Raw genomic sequence first — 23,184 nt, forward strand, 5'->3', positions numbered from 1 at the left:
CCTCGGCTAATACCACTCTGGATATTGAATTAATGCAAGATACTTCACAGAGGTTAGTCTAGCAGATATTTCTCACCTGCAGACCGCGGTTTCGAAGTGTTACCTCTCGCCTAGGACTTGACTAATTTCAGCCTATCGTCGTCTTTCGTTCAAACAAGTTAGAGTATAACCACCGTACATAAATAAATAGAAGTAAATTCACTCCCGTCGGTGTCTTTGATGTTTCGGGTCGAGATTTTATTTTTTGCTGGCATATGGCCGGGCAGGAGGGTGTCGGCAAGGGTTTGCAGAGGTGCACAATAGTGCACCTCTGCAAACCCTTCGATCAAAAAATATGTGACCATGATCTGACTTCATCATTGCTACGAGGAGCTCCCAATAAATGTCTCATATTGTGAACTGATTAGGAATTCATAAAAAATAAGACAAGGTGGTGAAATGAACGTATATTTTATGTAGTAAGATTATACAATTTAGGTCAAAAACTTATGCTAATATATTTCTATAGGTATATTCTAAAGGTTTTTCAGAATGATGAGTTTTTTATTTCTTTTTTTAACATTTGTTTTCAAATTTCTATTGGCAATTTCAAAGTATAATAAATTCTTACCCTTGTGAAGAGAGAAAATAAATAATTCAAAGGAAAATTATCACGATCAGTGGCACATACATTGTTGAAATGATTAAGAAATTCTGTCTCTAGATGAATGATACATTGTAAAAATGGATCTGTAGGCATATAAAAATTTCCAAACTGATTGGCTACTGTATTATCATATGTCTTGAAATGACTATATACCTACATTTGTTTCATTCAGTGCCGTACTATCCGCCGTGGCAAAATTTGTACATACTTCTCATGAATGTTTTCTTGAACATTTTCTCAAAAGATATTCACGAACATAGCCCAAGCTGTTGCCTTCTGGAGTGGCTAGAGTTATATAATCATTTATCTCTACTCTCAAAGGTTTATAGGGATTTTTTTGAACTTCCACAAGAATCTTCATTCTATTTATATCTGCATCTGTAATACTAGATAGAATCTCACTAGTATATTCTAGACAGTTAGTTCCTTCTGCCTGTGTGAAATACTGAAGAGTAAATGTGTTTTTGAAAGCTCTGGTAATTTGAATAGGAGTTGTGTTTTCTTGTTTTTTTTTGATATTACAGGTCATTTGCTAAAAAATTATAAAACAACGATAAAAATAAAATAAAAACAACAATAAAAATGAATTGGCGCTCCGGGTCGACTTCATTGATTCCAGTGGCGCATTTGCTTTTTCAGCTGCAGGAAAACCCGAAAAAACCTGAAGATCTTGATCTGCCAATGTCCTCTCTCATAAAACAAAATGTAGGCTCCAGGCTCCAATAGATTCAATACATCGCCAGAACACTTCGTGACACGACTATCGTCAAACTTAAACAAGTCCGTTTCGTCTTTGACCAAGGCGTAATAATGACCAAATTCAACGCCAGAACCACAGTGAACAATGACTGCATGAATATTATAATAGTGGTCTGCTAGATTGAAATGTTCATCTATTTCGAACATTCGAAAGAGTTTCTTGCTTCCGTCAGAAGTTGAGTCTTGTTTGAATATCATCAGTGTTATAATTAGATTGACTGGTGCCTCAGAAAATCAATTTGTTTTGTAGTTCTAAAAAAAGGTTCATTGAAATCTTTCACTTCATTCATTTTTTCAATGAATGTAGCCATTCCTATTGCTGCTGATGGTATCTGATTGAAATTGGCATAGGTATTCATCGTTGTAGCTACCGAATGACTGAAAACTTGACTGGCTAATTTAACCTTTATCCTTTGAAAGTTAGTTGGACACTTCATTCATTTTTTCAATGAATGTAGCCATTCCTATTGCTGCTGATGGTATCTGATTGAAATTGGCATAGGTATTCATCGTTGTAGCTACCGAATGACTGAAAACTTGACTGGCTAATTTAACCTTTATCCTTTGAAAGTCAGTTGGACACTTTATTAATTTTTTCAATGAATGTAGCCGTTCCTATTGCTGCTGATGGTATCTGATTGAAATTGGCATAGTTATTCATCGTTGTAGCTACCGAATGACAGAAAACTTGACTGGCTAATTTAACCTTTATCCTTTGAAAGTTAGTTGGAAATAAATGAGAATCAGTAAGTTTGGGTGCTAGTCTATATTGCTTTTCCTTATCCAAGTTGTTCAAGATGTCAAGATGACTTTTGTTCGTTGTATATTCATCAAATTTCAAAAAGTCGTCGAAAAAATGGTTTCTGCCACATTTCAGCAGATGTGAAATATTTTTTTCTCATCAACAAAGAAATATGGCTGCTCTACAGTCACTTCGAGATCTTTTCTGGTAGGTTTATAAAAATCAGAACCTTAATCTGAAATGATACCCCTAACTCTCAATCCAATTTTTGATAATTGCCTAACAGCTTCAATCACAATACTTTTCATATCCAGTATTGATGTGGATGAATTGGTAAAAAAGTATGCAACAGGCTGTTTCCAGTTCGAATGTATGCCTTTTGCCATGACTACTAAGGCATTTGCAGAATTTCATTTTGTTTTGAATCGTTTTTCTGAATTTTTTTTTTCTATTATTGGGTTGGTTGTTGTAAATCAAAACTTCAATATAAAATACAGATTTCTTGGTTTTGGGTTGCCTAGTTTGCTAATCATGAAGTGTGTCAATAGAATGAAATTCTAATGTTTTTTGTTATTGATGACAGAATCTAAAAAAGACATATTTGCTATTTATAGTAGATTATTTGGAACATATGAATGGAAAGTAGGCTCCAAAAAAGGTTATTTGAATATACATTTGATACTTTGGTTTTGCAAAGATTTCAGTGGAAGTAATTGTTTTCATACAGATACAAATCAAAACTTGATGTGGTTCAACAATTATTTTCCTTTGTGGATTTCCAGTGGATCTGAAGGCATATACCTACTATTCCTGAAATTCAATTTCATCAAATTAAATTCATAATAAAAAGTCTGCATATTGATGATGCATATTCACTATATATGATCTATAACAATTTATTTTATGATTTTCGTTATATGTTCATTACTTCAATCCTACATAATGAATAATAGAAAAACATACCTTTTTTCGTCAATTTGAAATCGAAAAAAATGAATGCCGATATCACCCTGCAAATTACAGCAACCCAAGCTTGACACTTGCTCATTTTGAAACTAGACACAAATTTTCCACAAATACAAAACCACCAGTTACAACGACTCACTCTGTAATAATATTACATGCCTCAATTTGGCTCGCTTGGTAAACGCCTCAGATTCAGTCGATTGCGCTGTAGTTCGGCCGCGCATAAAAGTCGAGGTGGGGAATCTTGACCCAAATATGGCGGAGAGTGAACTTACTGGTGTTTACTTATATACTGTGGTCTAACCCCCTAACTTTTTCGCTCACGCTGCCTGTTTACAGGCTTACTTTGACTCTAAAAGGTGCGATGCACGTTCGAGAATATTCTCGCCACCGTTGATGAACTCAGTTCATCTGTATAGTGGCCTCATCTCGCGGATATGCGAGGCCTCTTGAAGCGGGAAGGGTTGTCGATAGCGTAGTACCTTACTAAAGAATTTTCGGAATTTACAAAAACTCTACGATTTCGGGTCTGCATACTCTGCCGTATGGTAGGCAGATTCAGATCCCGTCTTATGTTGACGTTCTGCACGTACCACAGAGCGTTGGTCTTCCTTATCATTTTATTCTGGACCCGTTTCAGGATATCGACATGTGTTCTTGCTGCATAGCCCCTGAGGCGTTCATCATCACTGCTTTGAACATCGTTTTATAAAGTCAAACTTGGTTATCAAGACTTAGCTTGCTCTTGTCGGTAATGAGGGGATATAGGAATCCGTGCTAGGAATCACACGTTAAAAGGTAAGACCTCGTTAATCCTTAGCCCGCCCAAGTTTCGGCTACTGAGGGTTGTCGTTCGTAAGGGTGCGACAGCTGGTTAACGGAAAAACAGTTTTTAAACAGATTTTTTAAACAGAAGACAACCGGATGGAAGGGCATTTCATGCTCTAAAAACAAGATTTGAAGGAACTCGTAATGTCAATCATGAGAAGCTTGAACGTGTCTGCCCTGTAACAAATGGAGAGAATACATTTCAAATAACTCTTCACCTTGTTGAAAATTCCCATGTGAGTACCCGAGGGAATTGGGATTTTCACAAACTAGCGTGTCTCGAATAATATGAGCAAGCAAATTTCATCCTTACCACATGTAATTGATGCAAGAGTTAAGAAGAAGATATTCCAAAAAACATGTTCAATTTTGTCGAAGGGGCTTAGAAAAAAAAAGATCAATCAGGAAAATGTTTTTTTTTCTATTTAGTGTTATTTTCTGATGAAGCGACTTTTCATAATAATGGAACTGTGAACCGGCATAACATGCATCATTATGGAACGGAAAATCCCCATTTTGTTCGTTGTCTAAACCATCAACAGCGTTGGTCAACTAAATGTTTGGGGTGGAATTCTCGGACAAAGAGTTATTGGTCCGTATTTTTTTGGATGGGCATCTCACTGGAAGAAAATTTTAAAGATTTATTCGGCATGAGTTTTCGAATTTATTGGACGCGGTTCCATATGGAATAAGACTTAGAATGTGGCTACAACAAGACGGTGCACCACCACATTTTACAACTGAGGTACGGGAATACCTCAATAATGATTTCAATCAAAAATGGATAGGTATGGGTGGGCCTGTGGCGTGGCCACCCAAATCAACTGACCTGATTTTTTTATGGGGGTATATCAAATGGATTGTTTACCAAACTCCTCCAACACCTATACAAGACATGAAACGAAGAATTACTTTTTTTCATGGAAATCCCAGAGGATATGTTAGAACGTGAAAATAATTCGTTTATAAAAAGACTGATTTTATGTTTCGCAGAAAATGGTCGCCATTTTGAACATTTTTGGACTCCTCTATTTAATAAAAAATTACGGCATTATTATTCATATTGAAAAAATTTTGAGTAGTTGAACGTAACTAAATGAATTTTTTGTGGTTACAACAAATGATAAAACTGGGTATGATTTGCAAAATATCTGTTTTTCGTATCGTATACTTCTGATGAAAAATGTAGTGAACTGTTGAAATATTTCATACAAATGAAAAATACAGGGTGTTCCATTTGAAAAAGTTGAATTATGTCTGTTTGAAAATGGATGAAACTTGACCGGTTTTACCGAGCACCCTATATATTGTTGTAGACATGCGGGTGGCGAATTAAAAAAATTTTTGCAAAATAGGTTTTTCTGGATTAAGTTGGCAATGTCGCAATGGAAATTCGAAAACAAAAATTCCTCAGAGAGCTAAAAAAATGTGTAATCGAATGACGTATTCATATACTGGGCGTTCTATTAAAAAAATATAACTTTGGTTGGCCACGCTTGGCTGAATCGCCCAGTATGCGAGAAAATTATTTCAAAAGATTAATATCTATCGATATGACTGAGAAAAAAAGTTGAGCAATTCGAAAAATTGTTTTCCCAGATAGCAATGGACTGAGGGAATCTCGTTGACTCACCCTGTATATGAATGAAAAACTTTATATAGACCTGATTGAAAGAAAATTATTGTAAAATATAAGAGGTTTTTTGAAAGAACACTTTTTTTGCAGACCAATAGTGGGAGTATAACCAGCTCCCTTAGGCAGTTTCGTCGAAAAAATGAGGACAAGCAACCTTTGCAAGACACACCAACAACAGTAGCTGAGAGTCATGTAGCCAGGGTGCCACCTCATAATCATTACCCTGCTCGACAACCTACTGAGTACCGATTCCAGCAACAATACCAAGATTATAAGTAAGTATGAATAACCATAAACTCAACCGAATCAACGTTCTTAACCAAATCAAAATGGTGTATTTTCAATGAGAATCGTTATTAATTTATACCTGAAATCACAAGAAATAATTTTCTAATCATCAACACAGTAGTTGGTAACTACCACACCTAGGGAGTATCATGAGTATTCGCAATCATGTAACATGGCAGAATCAATCCACATCAAAATGATGAATTCTCGTAAAAAATATCTGGTTAAAGACGAATTCGAACTCGGAACCTTTCGGTCGAGAGCCGAACAAAAAAAATAAAAATGAATAATCTTTATTTACAACGTTTTTATGTACAATATGTCTGTATTTCAAACGGATACACTCTAAGGGAGTGAAGGATTTACTCTGAAGAAGGACTCTTGAAGTATAAGTGAACGACCCTTCAGATTCATTGATACAAACGGATAGAACAGTTATTTCCATTGTCAAGTTTCTAACAGAAAACAACTTTTGTTCCGTATCACCGTTGAATAATATCTGTTGGATTTTGACAAAGTTTCTCACAAAAAACACTTCAAATTACTTTCTGAAACACACAGCCAAAAATGTTTCACTAAACAGTTTTACAAAAACGCAACATGTTTTTCGCCATACAATGGCTTTTTCGGGCGTATCTTTACTAACTATAATCTACATATTCATTGCTCAATATACTTCATTTTACAATTTGAAGTACCTACATTTCAAATACCTGAGTTTTACCTGAGTGTGTAATGAATTAAATCACTTGAGCTTATGTCCCAGTTTCCACATTTGAAAAAAGTCATATTCAATCCTAATTGACCATTCAGTAAATTACCAGAATTCCTGGAATCTATTAATTTCTAAACATTCTAGAAGATTGAGTTTCAAACTCTTCTCTTCTAAATGTAACGTATTCATGACTGTACTCATGTCCTTCTGCAAAAAGTTGGTTTGCAAATGTGGTATTGGTCTTTCTATTTACAAAACTACTTCTATGATCTTTAGTTCTTTTGGAAAATGTTCTCCCTGTTTGGCCAATATACAGTATTGGGCAAGAGCCACAATTCAGCTTATATACTCCTGATCTATCCGACACTGCAGTTTTGTCTTTATTATTTTTAATAAATTTACTTAGACTATTATTTGGACTATTATTCGTTCTGTAAGCTGAAGCATTGTTTCTTCAAAAAGGGCAGTATCATTGGTTGATTCAGCCAAATATGACAATGACAACGATAACTGAAGTTATCGCATCTTGAATTTGGGTAGACCTGGTCCATGGCTTGCTTTTGTAGTTTTCTGGAAAGAATGGAGTCTATAATATCTATCTTATAACCGTTTTTGACCGCGATTTCTTTAATTAAACTCAACTCCCTCTGGAAATTACTCTCAGACAGTGTAATATCCAATAGTTTATGGAGCATACCATTGAATACAGCTACTTTATGCCGGTAAGGGTATGTGGAGGAATTATATTTGATAATGTCCGTGTAATATGGTTTGGGGAAAATTTTAAATTTATGGTTATGAATATTTTTTGTAAAGGTAATTTGTTGAATCATTTACCTCCCTTTCGGTGGTGAATTTTATTGACGAGTGGATGGAATTGACATATTCAACGAACTTGCCTAATTGCCTATCTGTGATTATTTTATTATTCACTAGTGATTAATGAATATATTAATGCTTGAAGAAACACATGCATTATGAATATTTTATACAATAGTCGATGACAAATTGTAATTTCTATTCGAATTGAAAAAATTCGATGAGCTTCCGTGAAGTATCATATTTGGTCTAATACTTGCTACTTTCTATAGAAATACATACACATTCATGTTATCAAATCGATATACCAAATTTGAAACATCCATTCAAAATAAAATCGAAAACACAGCGAAATGAAATTCCGTTTGAGAGTAAGAAATTGGAAAACGGTCAATTACTTAAAATTAAGTTGATTCTATGTTATTAATTCGTAATCATCATATATGAGGAAAATAAGTACTCCCTAACTACACCAAAATATTGGCAAGCCGATAAACTGAATAGCATTAGGACCATTGCAAAGATCGCAAGATTGCAAGTCTGCAATATAAAAAATAGTTGGAACATGCAACCATTACCACAAGTGATACATTGGAGGTATTAGAGGAGCCCATGTTCGACCATTCCCTCATTATCTTTCATGAGTATACATATAAGAGGCATGGTTCATCATATTACAGAAATTCAGATGAAAGTAGAATCCCAATAAATTTTTAAGATCTTATACTCGATATCACAGACAGTCACATCTACATCAAGGGGCAGCATACCATTTGATGTCACGAAGCAGTGCTGCCTCTCTAATGACGCCCTTGCTTTTCACTCCGACGAAATTCGTTATGAAATGGGTAGCGTACAAGTGGTTGTTATTAGAAAACCTGGTATAACCATCACAATGAAAACGATTATATCATTCGGGCAAACACATGCGAATACGCTATTGCCAATAGGATTGGGACTTGATGTAAATAAACTAGATATATTGGATATATTCAGAGATGTATTACCCTTGAAGTATCTCATGGGTTTTACTGTAGATTACAATGAGGGAATATTGAATGTAAAACAGAAGCTCATTTTGATTATAGCACGTTCATTCAAAAATTCATTCATTGATGACACATTGTGTCGGAAGATCGCCAGAAACTGAAACTATTGAACGGCATCAATAAAAATGGTAATAATGCTTAAGTGAAGGTGGCTTATCGTATGTGAGACTTTTATGAATTACCCACACTTCGTGATACAGCCTCAGATATATGGGGCGTGAAGACAACCAACAGCGTCGAAAGAACTCGATACATCATTTTCGGCTTTCAAAACATCGACACATTCGATAATATATCAAAAAATGTGACGGAGTTCATACATGCGAATAATAATATTCGACTATCTCTAAACATATCACCTATCCTCCACGATGCTGTTTAATCTTGTAATGCCCTTAATGGCTCTGTTCAGACTGGATTGTAATAAGATTGTCATGTGAATGTTTGATATTAATAAATGAAAATCTTAGTAATACTGTTCATTTTGATTTATGAAAATATTGACATGTAAATGATATGTAAATTTTATTGATAAATAAAACAATCAATAATCCTTGTATCTTTTATTCATTATTCGAATGGATATAGGTAAATATGATTTCAAAATGGTTTCATTTATATTACATATTATTTGTACAACATATTTCAATTATCCACAATGTCATTATTGAAAAATTCACTTTTTCCCTCTCGTACATGCTCTTCTTCCTCTTGTAAGTTAAAATCCCATAATTTTCATTGATAATTATCTATGATTTTCTGTTCCAAACAAGTACTTATGACATATCGCCACACCAAGCTCATATTTCTCACCACCCTCTAAAAGTTTTCGCATTTCTCCAGTATCAAAACATACCCTCAAATCATAATTTGAGTAATTCATCAAAACTCAGATGAACACGACAACACTCACTGCTTGAATTGGTAGATACTTGTTGATGTCACCTTGGAACTCAACAAATACTCAAATACTTGAGGTTGTGTGAACTGAATGTGAAAGCTGAAAACTGTAGGAATTATCATTAAGAGAGGTGTTCGAGGTTACACCTTCTACCTATCAAAGACATATGATGTGGCCGTAGCTCGAAGTGATATCTCAAGGACAAAGTTAATCGTCAAGGGCAAACTCCATGCTCAAGGTCATATGACGTGCTCATAGCTCAAGTTCGTTCAGGACCTTCAAGGTCATATGACACGCACATAGCTCAAGGTCGTGTAACGTCATTCAAATTCAAGATCGAGTGGATGGAGAACCGTCATTAACACCCTACTGAGTTTTTCTGATGATAACACACCATTATTTTTGTTTGAAATCAGAATGTTGTAAGAGTATCAATTGTATATAAATAAATAAACATAGTTATTAATTTTATCAAGTATTTCTGATAAATACCCAAACACATGCCATTTCAGATAATGAAACAACCTAAAAGCCCGTGAAATCTTTTGTGTGCAATCCTTTTGAAATACCAAAATAGGGTGGACCCGATAAAGTACTATAAACCGAACTATACAGTTGTGACAATCATAACGAAATCACAAAATTCCGTTTGAGCACTCTGTTAGCGTTTTGCATTTATAATAGGCATTCGTTACTCTTCACTATTATATAAGAAACAGAGTATAATTGATTTTGAAGAAAATTGCGTCACCGTGTTTGATCATAAACATGAGACAGGTGTGGCCAATGGAACGACACAAGGTAGAAATTTTCAATCTTCGTCTTTGATAAAAGAATCACATTTCTTTGTAGTTAAGGCAAAACAGGGTGGCGAGCAAGCAACCACTCTAGGCCTCGGAATGATCCTGGTGGAAAAAGAGTTGACACATAAGGTATTAATTAAAATACTAATGAAGTAAGTTCGGCATAAAAGTGATATAAACCATAACAAAATTCTCAAATACTGAAAGGTAGTTGAAAAATTCGATAAATTTTAGTTTTGATCCTTGCGTATTGGAAATTCGAAGCACCACTCTGTTTTTTTGTCATTTTATGGATTCACTTGTTGACGGACCTTGTGTCCGTCAACAAGTATCGCCCACTTATTCCACTAGCCGCTTATATGAATATCCATATCATCTCGGTGTTGCACTATTCAAATTCGAGTCTATGCATCTGGGATTCCGTAAACGGTAAAAGATAGAGAGTTGCAAAGTTCTCGAGTACTACTGAAGCACACCGAAAATTTCGAGATGTTATTTTTTGCTATATTATTTTTTCTTAGATTTGAAAATCTGTTTGAATTTGCCTCGGCAACTTTCATTGTACTGCTGATTGAATTTTTATACTCAACTCAACTTTGAAAATTCAATTACGAAGTTACATTTCTGTACCAATTTTCGATCGACGATGTTCATATAATATCATGACATTGAAGTTATTTCGATACCCTCGGGAGTTTATATATTTTGATATGAACATCAAGAAAATTATTGTTTTTTATTTCAATACGGTCCTGATAATCGCTTCTCATTTTATATAAATCAAGTATTTGAAGAAACATATACCTCAAATATTTACAGTGTCGGACGGCACCCTGTATAATAATGATATAGGGTCTTTCAACAGAGACTTCCGAACTTTGACAATTGATAACGACCATCTTGTTGAAGCTACATCTGTCAAATTAGTTGTCATTCATTCAGTATGTTTTGACAAATTGCCATGGAAGAATATACTCGTAGCATTCAACAACACGTGCAAATAATAAAACTGTTTTAGCCAAATGCGTGTTCTGTTCGGTCAACATTCCGCGCACTTCGCCCATTTCACGTCCTACCGAGAGAACTATTCGCAATGTGGTGGATAAATTTGAGTCCACTGGTTCAGTAAACGATCGATCAACAACCGTACGTCGACGAAACACAAGATCACAACATCGTCGCTATCTGTGAGATTGGACAGAAGAATCCGAGACAGTCGATTTCGCAACGAATACGGGAAGTCGGCCTCTCGCAGACCACAACTTAGCGAATTTTGCATCTTGACTTGGGCCTGCACCCGTACAAAATTCAACTGACCCAGGAATTGAAAGTTAACGACCCGAAGCAACGACATGTGTTCGCGGAATAGGCTCTGGAGCAAATGGCAACTGATCCTAATTTTCATCGAAAAATCAATCTTCAGCAGTGAGGCCGATTTCTGGATGAATGTGTATGTTAACAAAGAAAATTGTTGAATTTGGGATGATACTAATCCACATGAAAAAGTCACTGTTTGGTGTGGATTTTGGGTTGGTGGCGTCATCGGTCCATATTTCTTTGAGAACGACGTTGGCGAATGGCGAACACTATAGGTCGATGATTACAAACTTCTTTTGGTCTGAATTGGATGATCTGAACACCAACGGCATGTGGTTTCATCAGGACGGCGCTACGTGCCACACAGCTCATGGAAAAACAGAAAACAAAAAAATTTGGTTATATATCACCAAAGTTCCAGATAACACAACACAGGATAATAAGTAATAATAATAACTGCAAAATAAGTTGAAATCACAAGATGTGAGTGTAAGAAAACTACAGTTTACGAATCCCCCTCCTGACATCAATCATTTATGATTGGCGTCAGCCCAGAACATTAAAAATAGTGTATGCTCCCAATTTTTGGCCAAAAAAGATTGCTTTTGAAAGATTTGACTTCAGAAAAGGCAAGAGATTCCTGAATGATCACACTAATTTAGAAGAAGCTGGTGCATCCCAACCAGTGAGTTTTTTAGGATAAACGATTCCACAGAAAATATTCAGGAAGACTTTTCATTTGAACATTCAGTGTCTCACTAATATAGTTGATCAGTTGCGATTATATCTTGACAATAAGCATAATGATATTATTTGCTTGACTGAACATTGGCTGAATATAAACTGCTTGAATATTTAAAACATTCTCAGTTTGAGCCTTATATCATGCTATTGCAGAAAAACTATGCAACACGGTGTGCTGCAATATTTAAAATATGTAAATGTATGTAAATGGCAAAATAACTTGTTTGAAGGTGGTTGACAATGTTTCGTGGTGCATTTCATCAGTTCGGACTTCCACTGTCTATTATGATATAAATTGATTTGAAATCCCTAAACGAATCTATAAAAAATTAAAAAGATTAGCTGAAAAATAACAATTCTGTTAAGCAAAAAACTTTAGTACAATGAAATAACATACAAGCAACAACCAGAAACAAATTGAACTATTAACACGAGCTGAAAAAATAAAAAATTATTAACAGTGATAACACCCAAAGACGATTGTGGATATTAATAATCGAAACGTCGTGAAGTAACTTGGTTTGGATCTTTTAATTTTATATTTTATAATTTTCGTTTCTTGTTAATAATTTTTTTAATCGTGTTAATAGTTCATTTTTTTGGTTGTTGCTTGTATATTATTTTATTGTAATTTCAGTTTTTTGCTTAACAAAATTGTTATTTTTCAGCTAATCTTTATAATTTTTAACAGATTCTTTCAGGGATTTCAAATTAATTTATATTATATTAGACAATGAAAGTCCAAACTGATGAAATGCAAAAAAACTTGTAAACCACTCCTTTTAAAATCGTTTTGTGTTGAACAACATGCAGAATTTGTTTGAAGGTGGTTGACAATGTTTCGTGGTTTATTTCATCAGTTCGGACTTCCATTGTTTAATGTAATATAAAATAAATTGATTTGAAATCCCTGAAAAAAATAAAAGATTAACCGAAAATAACAATTTTATTAAAACAAAAAACTGAAATTACCAGGAAATAACATACAAACTACAACCAGAAAATAAAAAATTGAAATATTAATGAAATCTGAAAATTAAAAAATATTATTAACAAAAATGAAAAATAAAAATAAAGATTAATAGATTCCAAACCAAGTTACGTCACGACGTTTCAATTGTTGGTTCCACAATCGTTGGTATCCACATCCAGTTATCACCCGAAGACGATTGTGGATACCAAAAATCGAAACGTCGTGACGTAACTTGGTTTGTAATCTATTAATTTTTATTTTTCATTTTTGTTAATAAAATTTTTTAATTTTCAGCTTTTATTAATATTTCAATTTTTTATTTTCTGGTTGTAGCTTGTATGTTATTTCCTGGTAATTTCAGTTTTTTGTTTTAATAAAATTGTTATTTTCGGTTAATCTTTTATTTTTTTCAGGGATTTCAAATCAATTTATTTTATATTACATTAAACAATGGAAGTCAGAACTGATGGAAAATGTAAAATTTGGTGGAATCGTGTTAATTTAACTACTTATAGGTCCTCTTTGTCCCAAAATTAAGATTTATTTTTCAATAAAGTTGAAGAAATTATCACAAAAATTTCAGATCGATACAAAAGGGTAATCGTTGTTGGATATTTCAATATTGACATAAATAAAATGAATTATATTTCTAGATTTTGGCTAAATATTTTAGATTCTATTGGTCTAAATCCCAAGACCACTACTCCCATTAGAATAGGTCCCACATATTCTAGTTGCATTGACAATATTATAACTAATCTCCATGACTCTGTGTGTGTTGTAGGTCTTTGCGATCCCTGTATTTCAGATCATATAGGGCAATACATATATATTCCCAAACAACAAATGTGTAACGTCGAGATTGAATGGTACCGACAAATAAACCAAGCGGGTTTAGATGGTATGAAACAAGCTCTTCAACTTATTAACTGTCATATTTTCTATGATGACAAAAATACATTAGAAGTATTAGTAGAAACCCTCAATAATACTTATAGTAACCTTGTTTCCAAATTTTTCCCTTTGAAGAAATCTAAAAATAAATATGCCAGAAGATCAATAAACTTTTTCATTGATGATTTGCGCCAAATGACAAATACATTGAAAACACTTCAGTCAGCATCTCTTCAAAAAATCCTAAAGATAAAGCTATTTTCGTAGAATACAAACGAAGATACCAAAGTGAAATAAATTTGACCAAAAGAAACTCCTACGACCATTTTATTCAAATGTCAAAAGTCAAAGATACGTGGAGACTGATCAGTTTTGAACAAAACTCTTTAAATATGGTCAATAAAAGTACTACTACTATCAATCGAAATGAATTCAATATATTTTTTTCAAATATAACCGAAAATATAATTGAATCTCTTCCAGCATGTAATACCAGTACGTTAGACTATTTAAGTAGTTTTTCCAAACCGTTTGATCCTTTTTTCATGCTTCTTGCGCTTCATGGAGATGTAGTGGACGCAATCCATAAACTTAAAAACACAAATTGTTATGACATTTATCATTTAAACAGTCGAATCCTCAAAGAAACTATGAACGTTCTTGTAAAACCTCTAACAGTTCTCATAAATCGCTGTTTCAGTGAAGGACATTTTCCGGATGTATTTAAAATCAGCAAGGTAATACCCACCCATAAAAAAGGAGACCCGAATTTCCCTGATAGTTACCGACCTATTTCAATTATACCTTTTTTGGGAAAAATCATTGAAATTATCGTGAAAGAACGACTAATGCTATTTGTGAATAAACACAACACTCATATTCTACATGAACCTAAATTTGGAATAATCAGAAATAGATCAACCAACCTTGTGCTTGAAGTCATCCAACAAGTGATTAGAAACGTGAAAAATGGAGACCATACGGTTCTAACAATGTGGGATCTGATCAAAGCTTTTGACTGTGTGAACTATTATTTACTACTAGAGAAACTTGAATTTCATGGTATCAGAAATTCTGATACCATATGCTATAAATAACAAGCTATATATAGCTTGTTAAAATAAGATAATGTTGTTGGGTTTACTATTTACTACATAAGGACACATTACAAAACATAAATTTGGATAGGTAATATTGTGAAATTAATTTGTATATAGCTGAAAATTGTTTTATATGAACATATATTGTAAAATAATAGATAAGGCAAAATTGTAAAATTAATTTTGGTTGGTATACCTGTATGGTTGGTACGCCTGGATGGTTTACCTGGATGGGATACCTATATAGCATAAATAGGGTTAGCTCGCAGGGTTGCCACAGCTACCCCTCTTCAGATTAATTTCCCCCGCTTGCTCCCCTCAAGCAAATCTACCCCGCTACAAAAAAGTTAGGAAATTTCATATCAAATCTACCTCGACATACAAAATAAGGATTTAAGGAACGGGCAGGTATTTCACATTCGAGTGCACTTTTTTGGATCTCTAGTACTTCCTGGCAGTGCAGTGCAATTGGATTGACATTGACATATATGCTTTCACCTTTCACTTATGTCATGGTTGTCAATGTCAATAATGTCACGTTGTCACGTAATGTTGTATGTCACTGCACTGATGTCAGTTGTCAGTATTTTATTTTGTTGACATGTTGACCGTTGTGTGTATTTTTTATGTATAAATATGAATACGAATAACGAATATATTATTTTTTGGTGCTTAACCACTTAAACATGGATAGGTAAGTAAATTTGTAGTACTATGGAATATGGAATTGAATCCTTTATCATTCTCAGGTTTGTTTTAAGAACTACAAAAAAAAAGAATCAACTGGAAATCCCAAGAATAGTTTACAGAGTTGACATAATGTACCAGATTCCTTAGATGATCCACAACCAGGAACATCGAGATCTACAGATGAACAATCAGTTGATTCATCTGTGGATCTTTCAGAAATTATTGCCAAACGATATGTGGTAGAATCAGAATCTGAATCTGAAAACGATGATCTTTGCCTAAGTGAAATTCTTGATGAGTCTCAAGATTCTCATCCTCATTTCAGTGGATGTGAACCAATAATTAAAAAAAAGAAATATGGACAAAAATTCAAGGCAGAGTGGCAAACCCAATATAAATGGATCAAACAAGGAACCAAAGGAAAACCATCATGTGTGGCTTGCAACATACAAATACATTGTAACTCATATAATTTAAAAAGACATGATGCCAGCAATTCCCATAAGAAGAATATGGCTAAACTTGAAAAAACTCCAAAAATAGAAGACCTTATTACAATTGAAAAACAGAAAAGACATGAAACATTGGTGAAAACTGCTGAATTAAATATATGCATGTTCCTACATGAGCATAATTTGCCATTTTTGCTGGCAGACCATCTTCAGAAGTTTTTACCTCATATTTGTCCCGATTCAGAGGTTGCAAAGTCATTGTCTTGCAGGCGTACAAAGGCAACTTATATTACAAATGAATGCTTAGCTAAACATCAGATGAAAGAATTGGCAGAAAATTTGAAAACTAAGCATTTTTCTCTTATAATAGATGAGACAACAGACATTGCCACAGAAAAAAAATTAGTTTTAGTGGTTAGTTATTATCATGATACAAAAATGGCAGTACAAGACAAATTCTTTGGATTGATAAAACTAGAAGATTTTTCAGCAGAAGCCATTTTTGATACAATTGTAAACTATATAAGAAACCAATATATTCCAATGGATAATATGATCGGTTTGGCAGCAGATAATGCATCAGTCATGATGGGCAAACAAACAGGTGTTCAAGCTCGATTTAGAAGAATATTACCAAATATATTTATACTAGGTTGTATATGCCACTCATTCCATCTCTGTTCGTCTGCAGCCTCCAAAAAATTACCAAAAACTTGGAGAATTTCATTAGAGAAATTTACAACTATTTCTCAAACAGTAGCAAACGAATTGATAGGCTCAAAGAATGTCAAGTGTTCATTAATATGAAGCCCAACAAATTGCTTCACCCAGCTCAGACAAGGTGGCTTTCACTACAGGTAGATCCTTCACATCTTTATTAATATATTGAAACAATTCTTTATTTTCCAGGCAGCTGTTGATAAAGTTTTAGAAAACTGGAATCCACTAGTGATGTTTTTCACCAATGAATGTTTTGAGCAAGATTTAAACTCATGTAATAAAATACTAGAAAATCTCAATCACCCAATTTACAAAATGTACCTCAAATTTTCATCATATGTATTAGACATTGTAAACAGATTGAACTTAGAATTTCAGTCTGAAAAAACAAAAATCCATTTAGTCCAAAAGAGAGTAAGAGATTTATGTAGAACACTCCTTCGGAATTTCATTAAAAAGGAACACATAGATAAAACTCCAATACCAAATATTAATCCATCAAATCCCAGGTCATTCATAGAATTGGAAAAAATGTATTTAAGTGCACAGGTTGAGTTAATGATTAACGATTTTGAAGTAAATGATGTGAGAGATTTCAAGCTAAGATGTCTAGATTTTTACATTGAATTATGTACACAGATAAAGAATAGGTTTGATTTTGAAAACCCAGTCTTGAACTATGTTTCCATTTTTGATCCAAAAACAGCTGTGTCTGGTGAAATAGGCAACATAGTAAAAGATACAACCACTTTTTTTCCAAACCTTGTGAGAGATATTGAACAACTAAATTCTGAATAGCGGTTGCTTGGGGATATCGACCAATTCAAGCAATTTGACTTGACATCATTTGAAGAATTCTGGAATCACATTTTCAAGACAAAAAATGACCTCAATGGACCTTTATTCCCACAGCTCTGTTTGTTAGTGAAAGGAATCATATCTTTACCGCATTCTTCTGCTGTAGCAGAACGAGTTTTTTCCCAGTTGTTTTTATTGAAAACAAAAACTTGTAACAGGTTAGATGTTGATACTTGTTGCAGCATTTTACATTCTAAAGAACTAATGAACAATGAAACTTGCTATACGTGGACCCCTTCCACAGATTTATTGAAAAGGAAGTTTAGGGATTGAAACTACAGCTATTATGTGTTTGAAAAACCTATACTTATATATTATCATTCAGTTCCTATATATGACATGTGCTTATAAGAAGTGCTGTTTTGTTTATTTTTTTTTATATCTGTGATTTTTTAAGAATGGCTGTTTTGTTTATTTTTTTCATATTTTTTATTTTCATGATAAGTGATGTTTTGTTTATTTTTTTATATTTATTTTTATGAGAAGTACTGTTTTGTTTATTTTTATATAATAAATATGGTGTTTATTTTTGTATTGTAAGTATATATTCATGTTTTGAAATATATAATGTAACTTTTGTTCTTATAATTTTCGATTTGTCCCTTCCAATATATTTATTCAAGGTCATTGTTATTAGCTTTGTTTTGGTTTTCGTCAGAACCGTCTCAGAACGATTCTGCTCATGCGCATGAGCAGTATAGTTCCAGAACGGTTCTGAGAAGTGTTATGGTTCTATGTTTGAGTTCAGTGGTTTCAATAGATGCCTCTAAATATTTTTCTCGAATAGTGCTTGCTGTTTTTCAGACTACTACAATATTTCCAAAATAGTTCATTTATAACACTGATGAATAAAATACAGTTTGACAAAATCTACCCCGCTTCGACCCGATCTACCCCGCTCGTCTACCCCGATATACAAAAAGGTTGGCAACCCTGGTTCCTAGTTTTAATCTTCATCTTTGGAGATGATCACTTGGTGATCGAAACACGTGTCGAGGTGTTCAAAATAACGATTTAGTGTTGGGAAAAAACACTAGTAATATTCATTACTACACCAAAGGTTCCAAACAGTGCATCATAAGAACATATTAAGGAATAAATTTCAGTAGTTCGGACTTCCATTGTCTAATATATAAAAATGATTTGAAATCTCCGAAACAACTAAAAGAGAAGAATTAAAAATGAATAGCTGAAAATAACATTTTTGCTTAATATATTTGTTATATTCAGCTATTCATTTTTAATTCTTCTTTTTTAGTTGTTTCACGGATTTCAAATCATTTTTATATATCAGACAATAGAAGTCCGAATACTGAAATTCATCATGAAACATTGTCAATCACCTTCAAACAAATTAAGGAATAGTTTTCTTTCATTTGCTCGAAAAAATTATTTGAAGTGCATTCAAAATGTCTTCATGTTGTATCTATCCTGCAGCGAAAGAAAGGCCTAACGTATTGCGTATTCCGCGATAAATCACCGTGGATGAGTTTATCTAAAAAAGTGTAAATGCGCTTTGAAATTATAATAAATCATAATCTATGAAATTCCACGTGTATTTTTTTTATTTTTTATCATTTCAGTTCGACACCAGGTAAATTTCCCGAGGTCATCGATCCAAATCAGTCGTTGCGGGATCATATATCATCATCGGTAATTCAAAAGACCAAAGATAAAGAATATATGGAAATGTGTAATGTTCAGCAGCCACACATGAAGCAGTCTTTCGACCACCTCAACGGTCAACCATCATATCCTGAATCCAACGTTCATCCTCACATACCATCGCATGCTCAGTACATTCCCAAAGAAGCTCAGGTAAAAAATGTCGTTGATAAGAATTAAAATAATTTTCAATCGTTCCGTCTATGGTTATAATAGTTTATAGTACCAATCTCAAGCATAGTTTCATTAATTTCGATTTAGCCTATAGGTAAATGAATACTCATCTTTAGAAAATTTTTGGAACATGATAATTGAAACCCTTTTAGTAGATATTGTTGAGCTAGTTTCTCGTCGTCCCAACTATTATCATTCCAGATGTTGATACACTAATCCTATAACATTCCGATCTGTTTGGATCTGCATCAGTGGCGGCTCGTGGTATTTGAAAATGGTGAAGCACAGTTAAAATTTTTTTTTAGCAAAGTTAGAATTTAAAGTTAGTCTAGTGGTCACTCTACTTCGTCAGTTGTGTAATACCATTTGTAAAAAAAATTATAACATTAAATTTAAAAAAATTAAAATTGTTTATAAAGCTAGGGCTGTGTTATCGAACAATTTGTTCCTATAGAAATATTTATTACGCAACTGTCCAGCAAGAACCAACGTGGAGGTGTAGAGCATTCTTGCCATGGAAGGGAAGGGCGGAAGAGATGGGATTGAGAGGAATAGAGGAAAAGGGATTGGTGAAAAGATAAAGATATTAAATAAATAAATATAGATTCTGAAATAAATAAACTTAAAAATTTAAAACAAATTATAAAATAAACTAAAAAAATCAACTCTGCGTAAAATAAGGAGTTTATTCTAAAAATGTGAAAAAATATTAACTAGGTAAGTAGGTGTAGACCATTCTTGCCATGGAAGGGAAGGGCGGAAAGGATGGGATTGAAAGAAATATAGGAAAAGGGATTGGTGAAAAGATAAAGAGATATTAAATAATAAATGTAGATTCTTAAATAAACTTGAAACTAATTATAAATAAACTAAAAAATCAACCCTGCGTAAAATAAGGAGTTGTGAAAAAATGTGAAAAAATATTAACCATAAAAGAAAAACGTGCGTCCAAAAAATTAAAGTTTTTTATAAATTAAAGGGATTCTGCGATTTTTCTGTTCAGCAAAATGATCTATCACCTCGTCTATAAAAACGTTTTCATCTAGTGATTTTATAAAACCTTTTGCCATATTACTAAGTCGCGCCTGGCCAGTAGTATTTCTAACATAATTCTTAATTCTTTTTAGCGCGGAGAAACTTCTTTCTGTTGACGCGGTTGTCACTGGCAAAACAACAGCAATAAATAATAATTTAAAAATTTCTGGCATACAAGATTTAAGATCATTTTTATGAAAAAAACTTAACATTTCATAAGGGGTTGTGCAATTTTCTATTATGTCGTTTCCGTATAAAACAATTAATTCGCTTTTTAGTTGGTCTATATCAAAAATATTATATTGCGCCGTCAAGCTTTTTAAAAGCCCATTGGGAAATTCTTTCGCAAAAATAGAAAATTTCGAAACATCCAGTAGATCAAAAAAAAATTATTTTTCAATGTCGCAAAATCTAACCTCTATTTGATTGGCTATAATGTCAAGAATTTCAAAAAAAATTGCCTTAACTGTTGTTTTTTATCTGCCATTTCAACTCCCTTACGACGTTTTGATTGTAAAGCGCCGATGTCCAGTTTTTCATAAATTGAATCAAAATAAGTACTGTTAGTCCTAAATTCACGAATTTTAGTTAGAGTAGTTTGCAGTAAAATTCTTGCTTTAACAACATCTGTTTGCCTATTTTGTAAAATAGAAAACACGATATCAGTTTGGTGGAAAATTATTGTAAATGTTTCTAAAAAAAATATGTTTTGCGGATCCTCTAAAAAAGCTTTTAAACCTACGGCTTCTCTAATTGATGTTTGATGGAAATCACGACTATTAATAATAAAATTGAAAGTTTCAATTAATTTATCTTTATTGTTGTTAACTGTCAAAACTGCCGTGAAGTAAAATTCCAACGAGTTGCTACATTAGTAGGTATACGATTTCCCCCAATTTGTTCCAACACTTGAGTACGCTTTGTCGATTTAGAAAAATATGATGAAAAACCTGACAGGGTTGAGAAAAATACTTTAACCTGATGAATTGAACTGCAAGCATTACTTAAAATTAAATTAAATTGCATGGCATTAACCGTTTTATTGATACAAGGTATGAATTCTCCTGTTCTGTTCAAGCACTGCCCCCAGTATCAAATAGGGACTATTTTCCCGATACGAACGCCAAATAATTTTATAGGTAAGCTTTTGATACCTTGGGTTCAGGGCCGTAGCGAAAAGAAAAACCAGGTGGGGAGGGAATCCAAAGCTTCCCAACCCCACCAGCAAAATTTACCAACTTTCGAAAAAATGAAAGCCGAGGGATTAGTTACTACTATAATATATGGCATTCAGCCAAAGATTGGCTGAATGCTTATGCCCGTTAGGGTATGCATAAACAAAAATAAATTTTGGTAATTATAAAAATAATAATTGGAATTATTCTACTTTGGACCAAGGTCCATGGTCTTCCACCATATCCACCATGTAAAGGAATATTCAATACAAATGAAAGGAAACAACACTTATTCTGCTTATTATTTTCTACTATTATTTTTTCTATCTTCACGGCCCGCAATTTCCCAACTTTTTCAAGTCGAAAAAACAGCAAAAAGTTGGGAATTTTGTAAAATTGTCACTTCAAAATTCGTGGACTGTTCAGGACTGTTCTCTAACTTGGGAGAAATTAAACTTTTTTGAAGTATTCAAACAACTCAGAATTTCAAAGTATGGGATCTCCAAGTTATGCATGTTGGGAAATCCCAACCTTCTCCTGGTTCTTTCCCTTTTCTTATTACCTTTCCCTTTCTTTTTACCTTTCCCTTTCTTTTCTCTCATTTTATTTTTTTAATTTTCATTCATTTTTTTATTTTATTTTTTTTCTATCTTCACGGCCCAAAATTTCCCAACTTTTTCCCAAATCGAAAAAGCAGGGCTCTCCCACCTCCCCGATGTCGACGGCCATGCTTGGGTTACATAATTGCAATTGTCGAAGGGATCTCTATTTTTTGATAATGGAACTTTCTATAGGTGGAATACATTTCTAAATAGGTTAAGTGGTTTGTGATACATTAGATTCATGTAGTTCATAACTATTTACCACTAACCATTTTCATATTCACTATTCTTGTTTAGCTGTCAGTTTTGATAATCAACTCTAGTGAACGTACTCTTTATTAATGGATTTGGATCGGATTTCAGAAGAAATATGTCGAGAGTAATACCTTAGGGCATTTAGCAATAACACATTTGTTACAATAGAACTAAAGAATCCTAATTGTTTTTTCTAGTTGAGAGGGCTTGCACCTTGGCATGAGTCTCAAATAACTCATATGTTTTTTTCATAACTAAACTAATAATCATGTCATGATATTTGACCTATTGCATGACATGCCGATCTACGTACATCCTTTAGATACTGTTGTGATTTTCTCTGGTGTTTTTTTGTATTGAGAAAATTACTTGATATGT

General features: G+C 33.4%; 1 protein-coding gene and 1 long non-coding RNA gene across 6 annotated transcripts in view; both read left to right on the plus strand.

The window, feature by feature from the left end:
* Positions 1-23,184, plus strand: part of LOC111513229 (uncharacterized) — a 241,047-nt gene that overhangs the window by 204,858 nt on the left and 13,005 nt on the right. For all 5 annotated transcript variants that reach the window (XM_074178523.1, XM_074178524.1, XM_074178522.1 and 2 more), the window contains 2 exons: positions 5,668-5,852; positions 19,484-19,718. In XM_074178523.1, the coding sequence (XP_074034624.1) occupies positions 5,668-5,852; positions 19,484-19,718 (420 nt within the window). The remainder of the gene's footprint in view (positions 1-5,667; positions 5,853-19,483; positions 19,719-23,184) is intronic.
* LOC141483721 (uncharacterized) lies at positions 15,582-18,477 on the plus strand. Its single transcript, XR_012466252.1, has 3 exons — positions 15,582-15,874; positions 15,930-17,179; positions 17,232-18,477. It is a non-coding gene; the product is annotated as an uncharacterized lncRNA (long non-coding RNA).

Source organism: Leptinotarsa decemlineata, unplaced genomic scaffold (assembly GCF_025532065.1).
Source record: "Leptinotarsa decemlineata unplaced genomic scaffold, Ldec_3_MD MMD2_tig00003902_RagTag_RagTag, whole genome shotgun sequence".
NCBI lineage: Eukaryota > Metazoa > Arthropoda > Insecta > Coleoptera > Chrysomelidae > Leptinotarsa > Leptinotarsa decemlineata.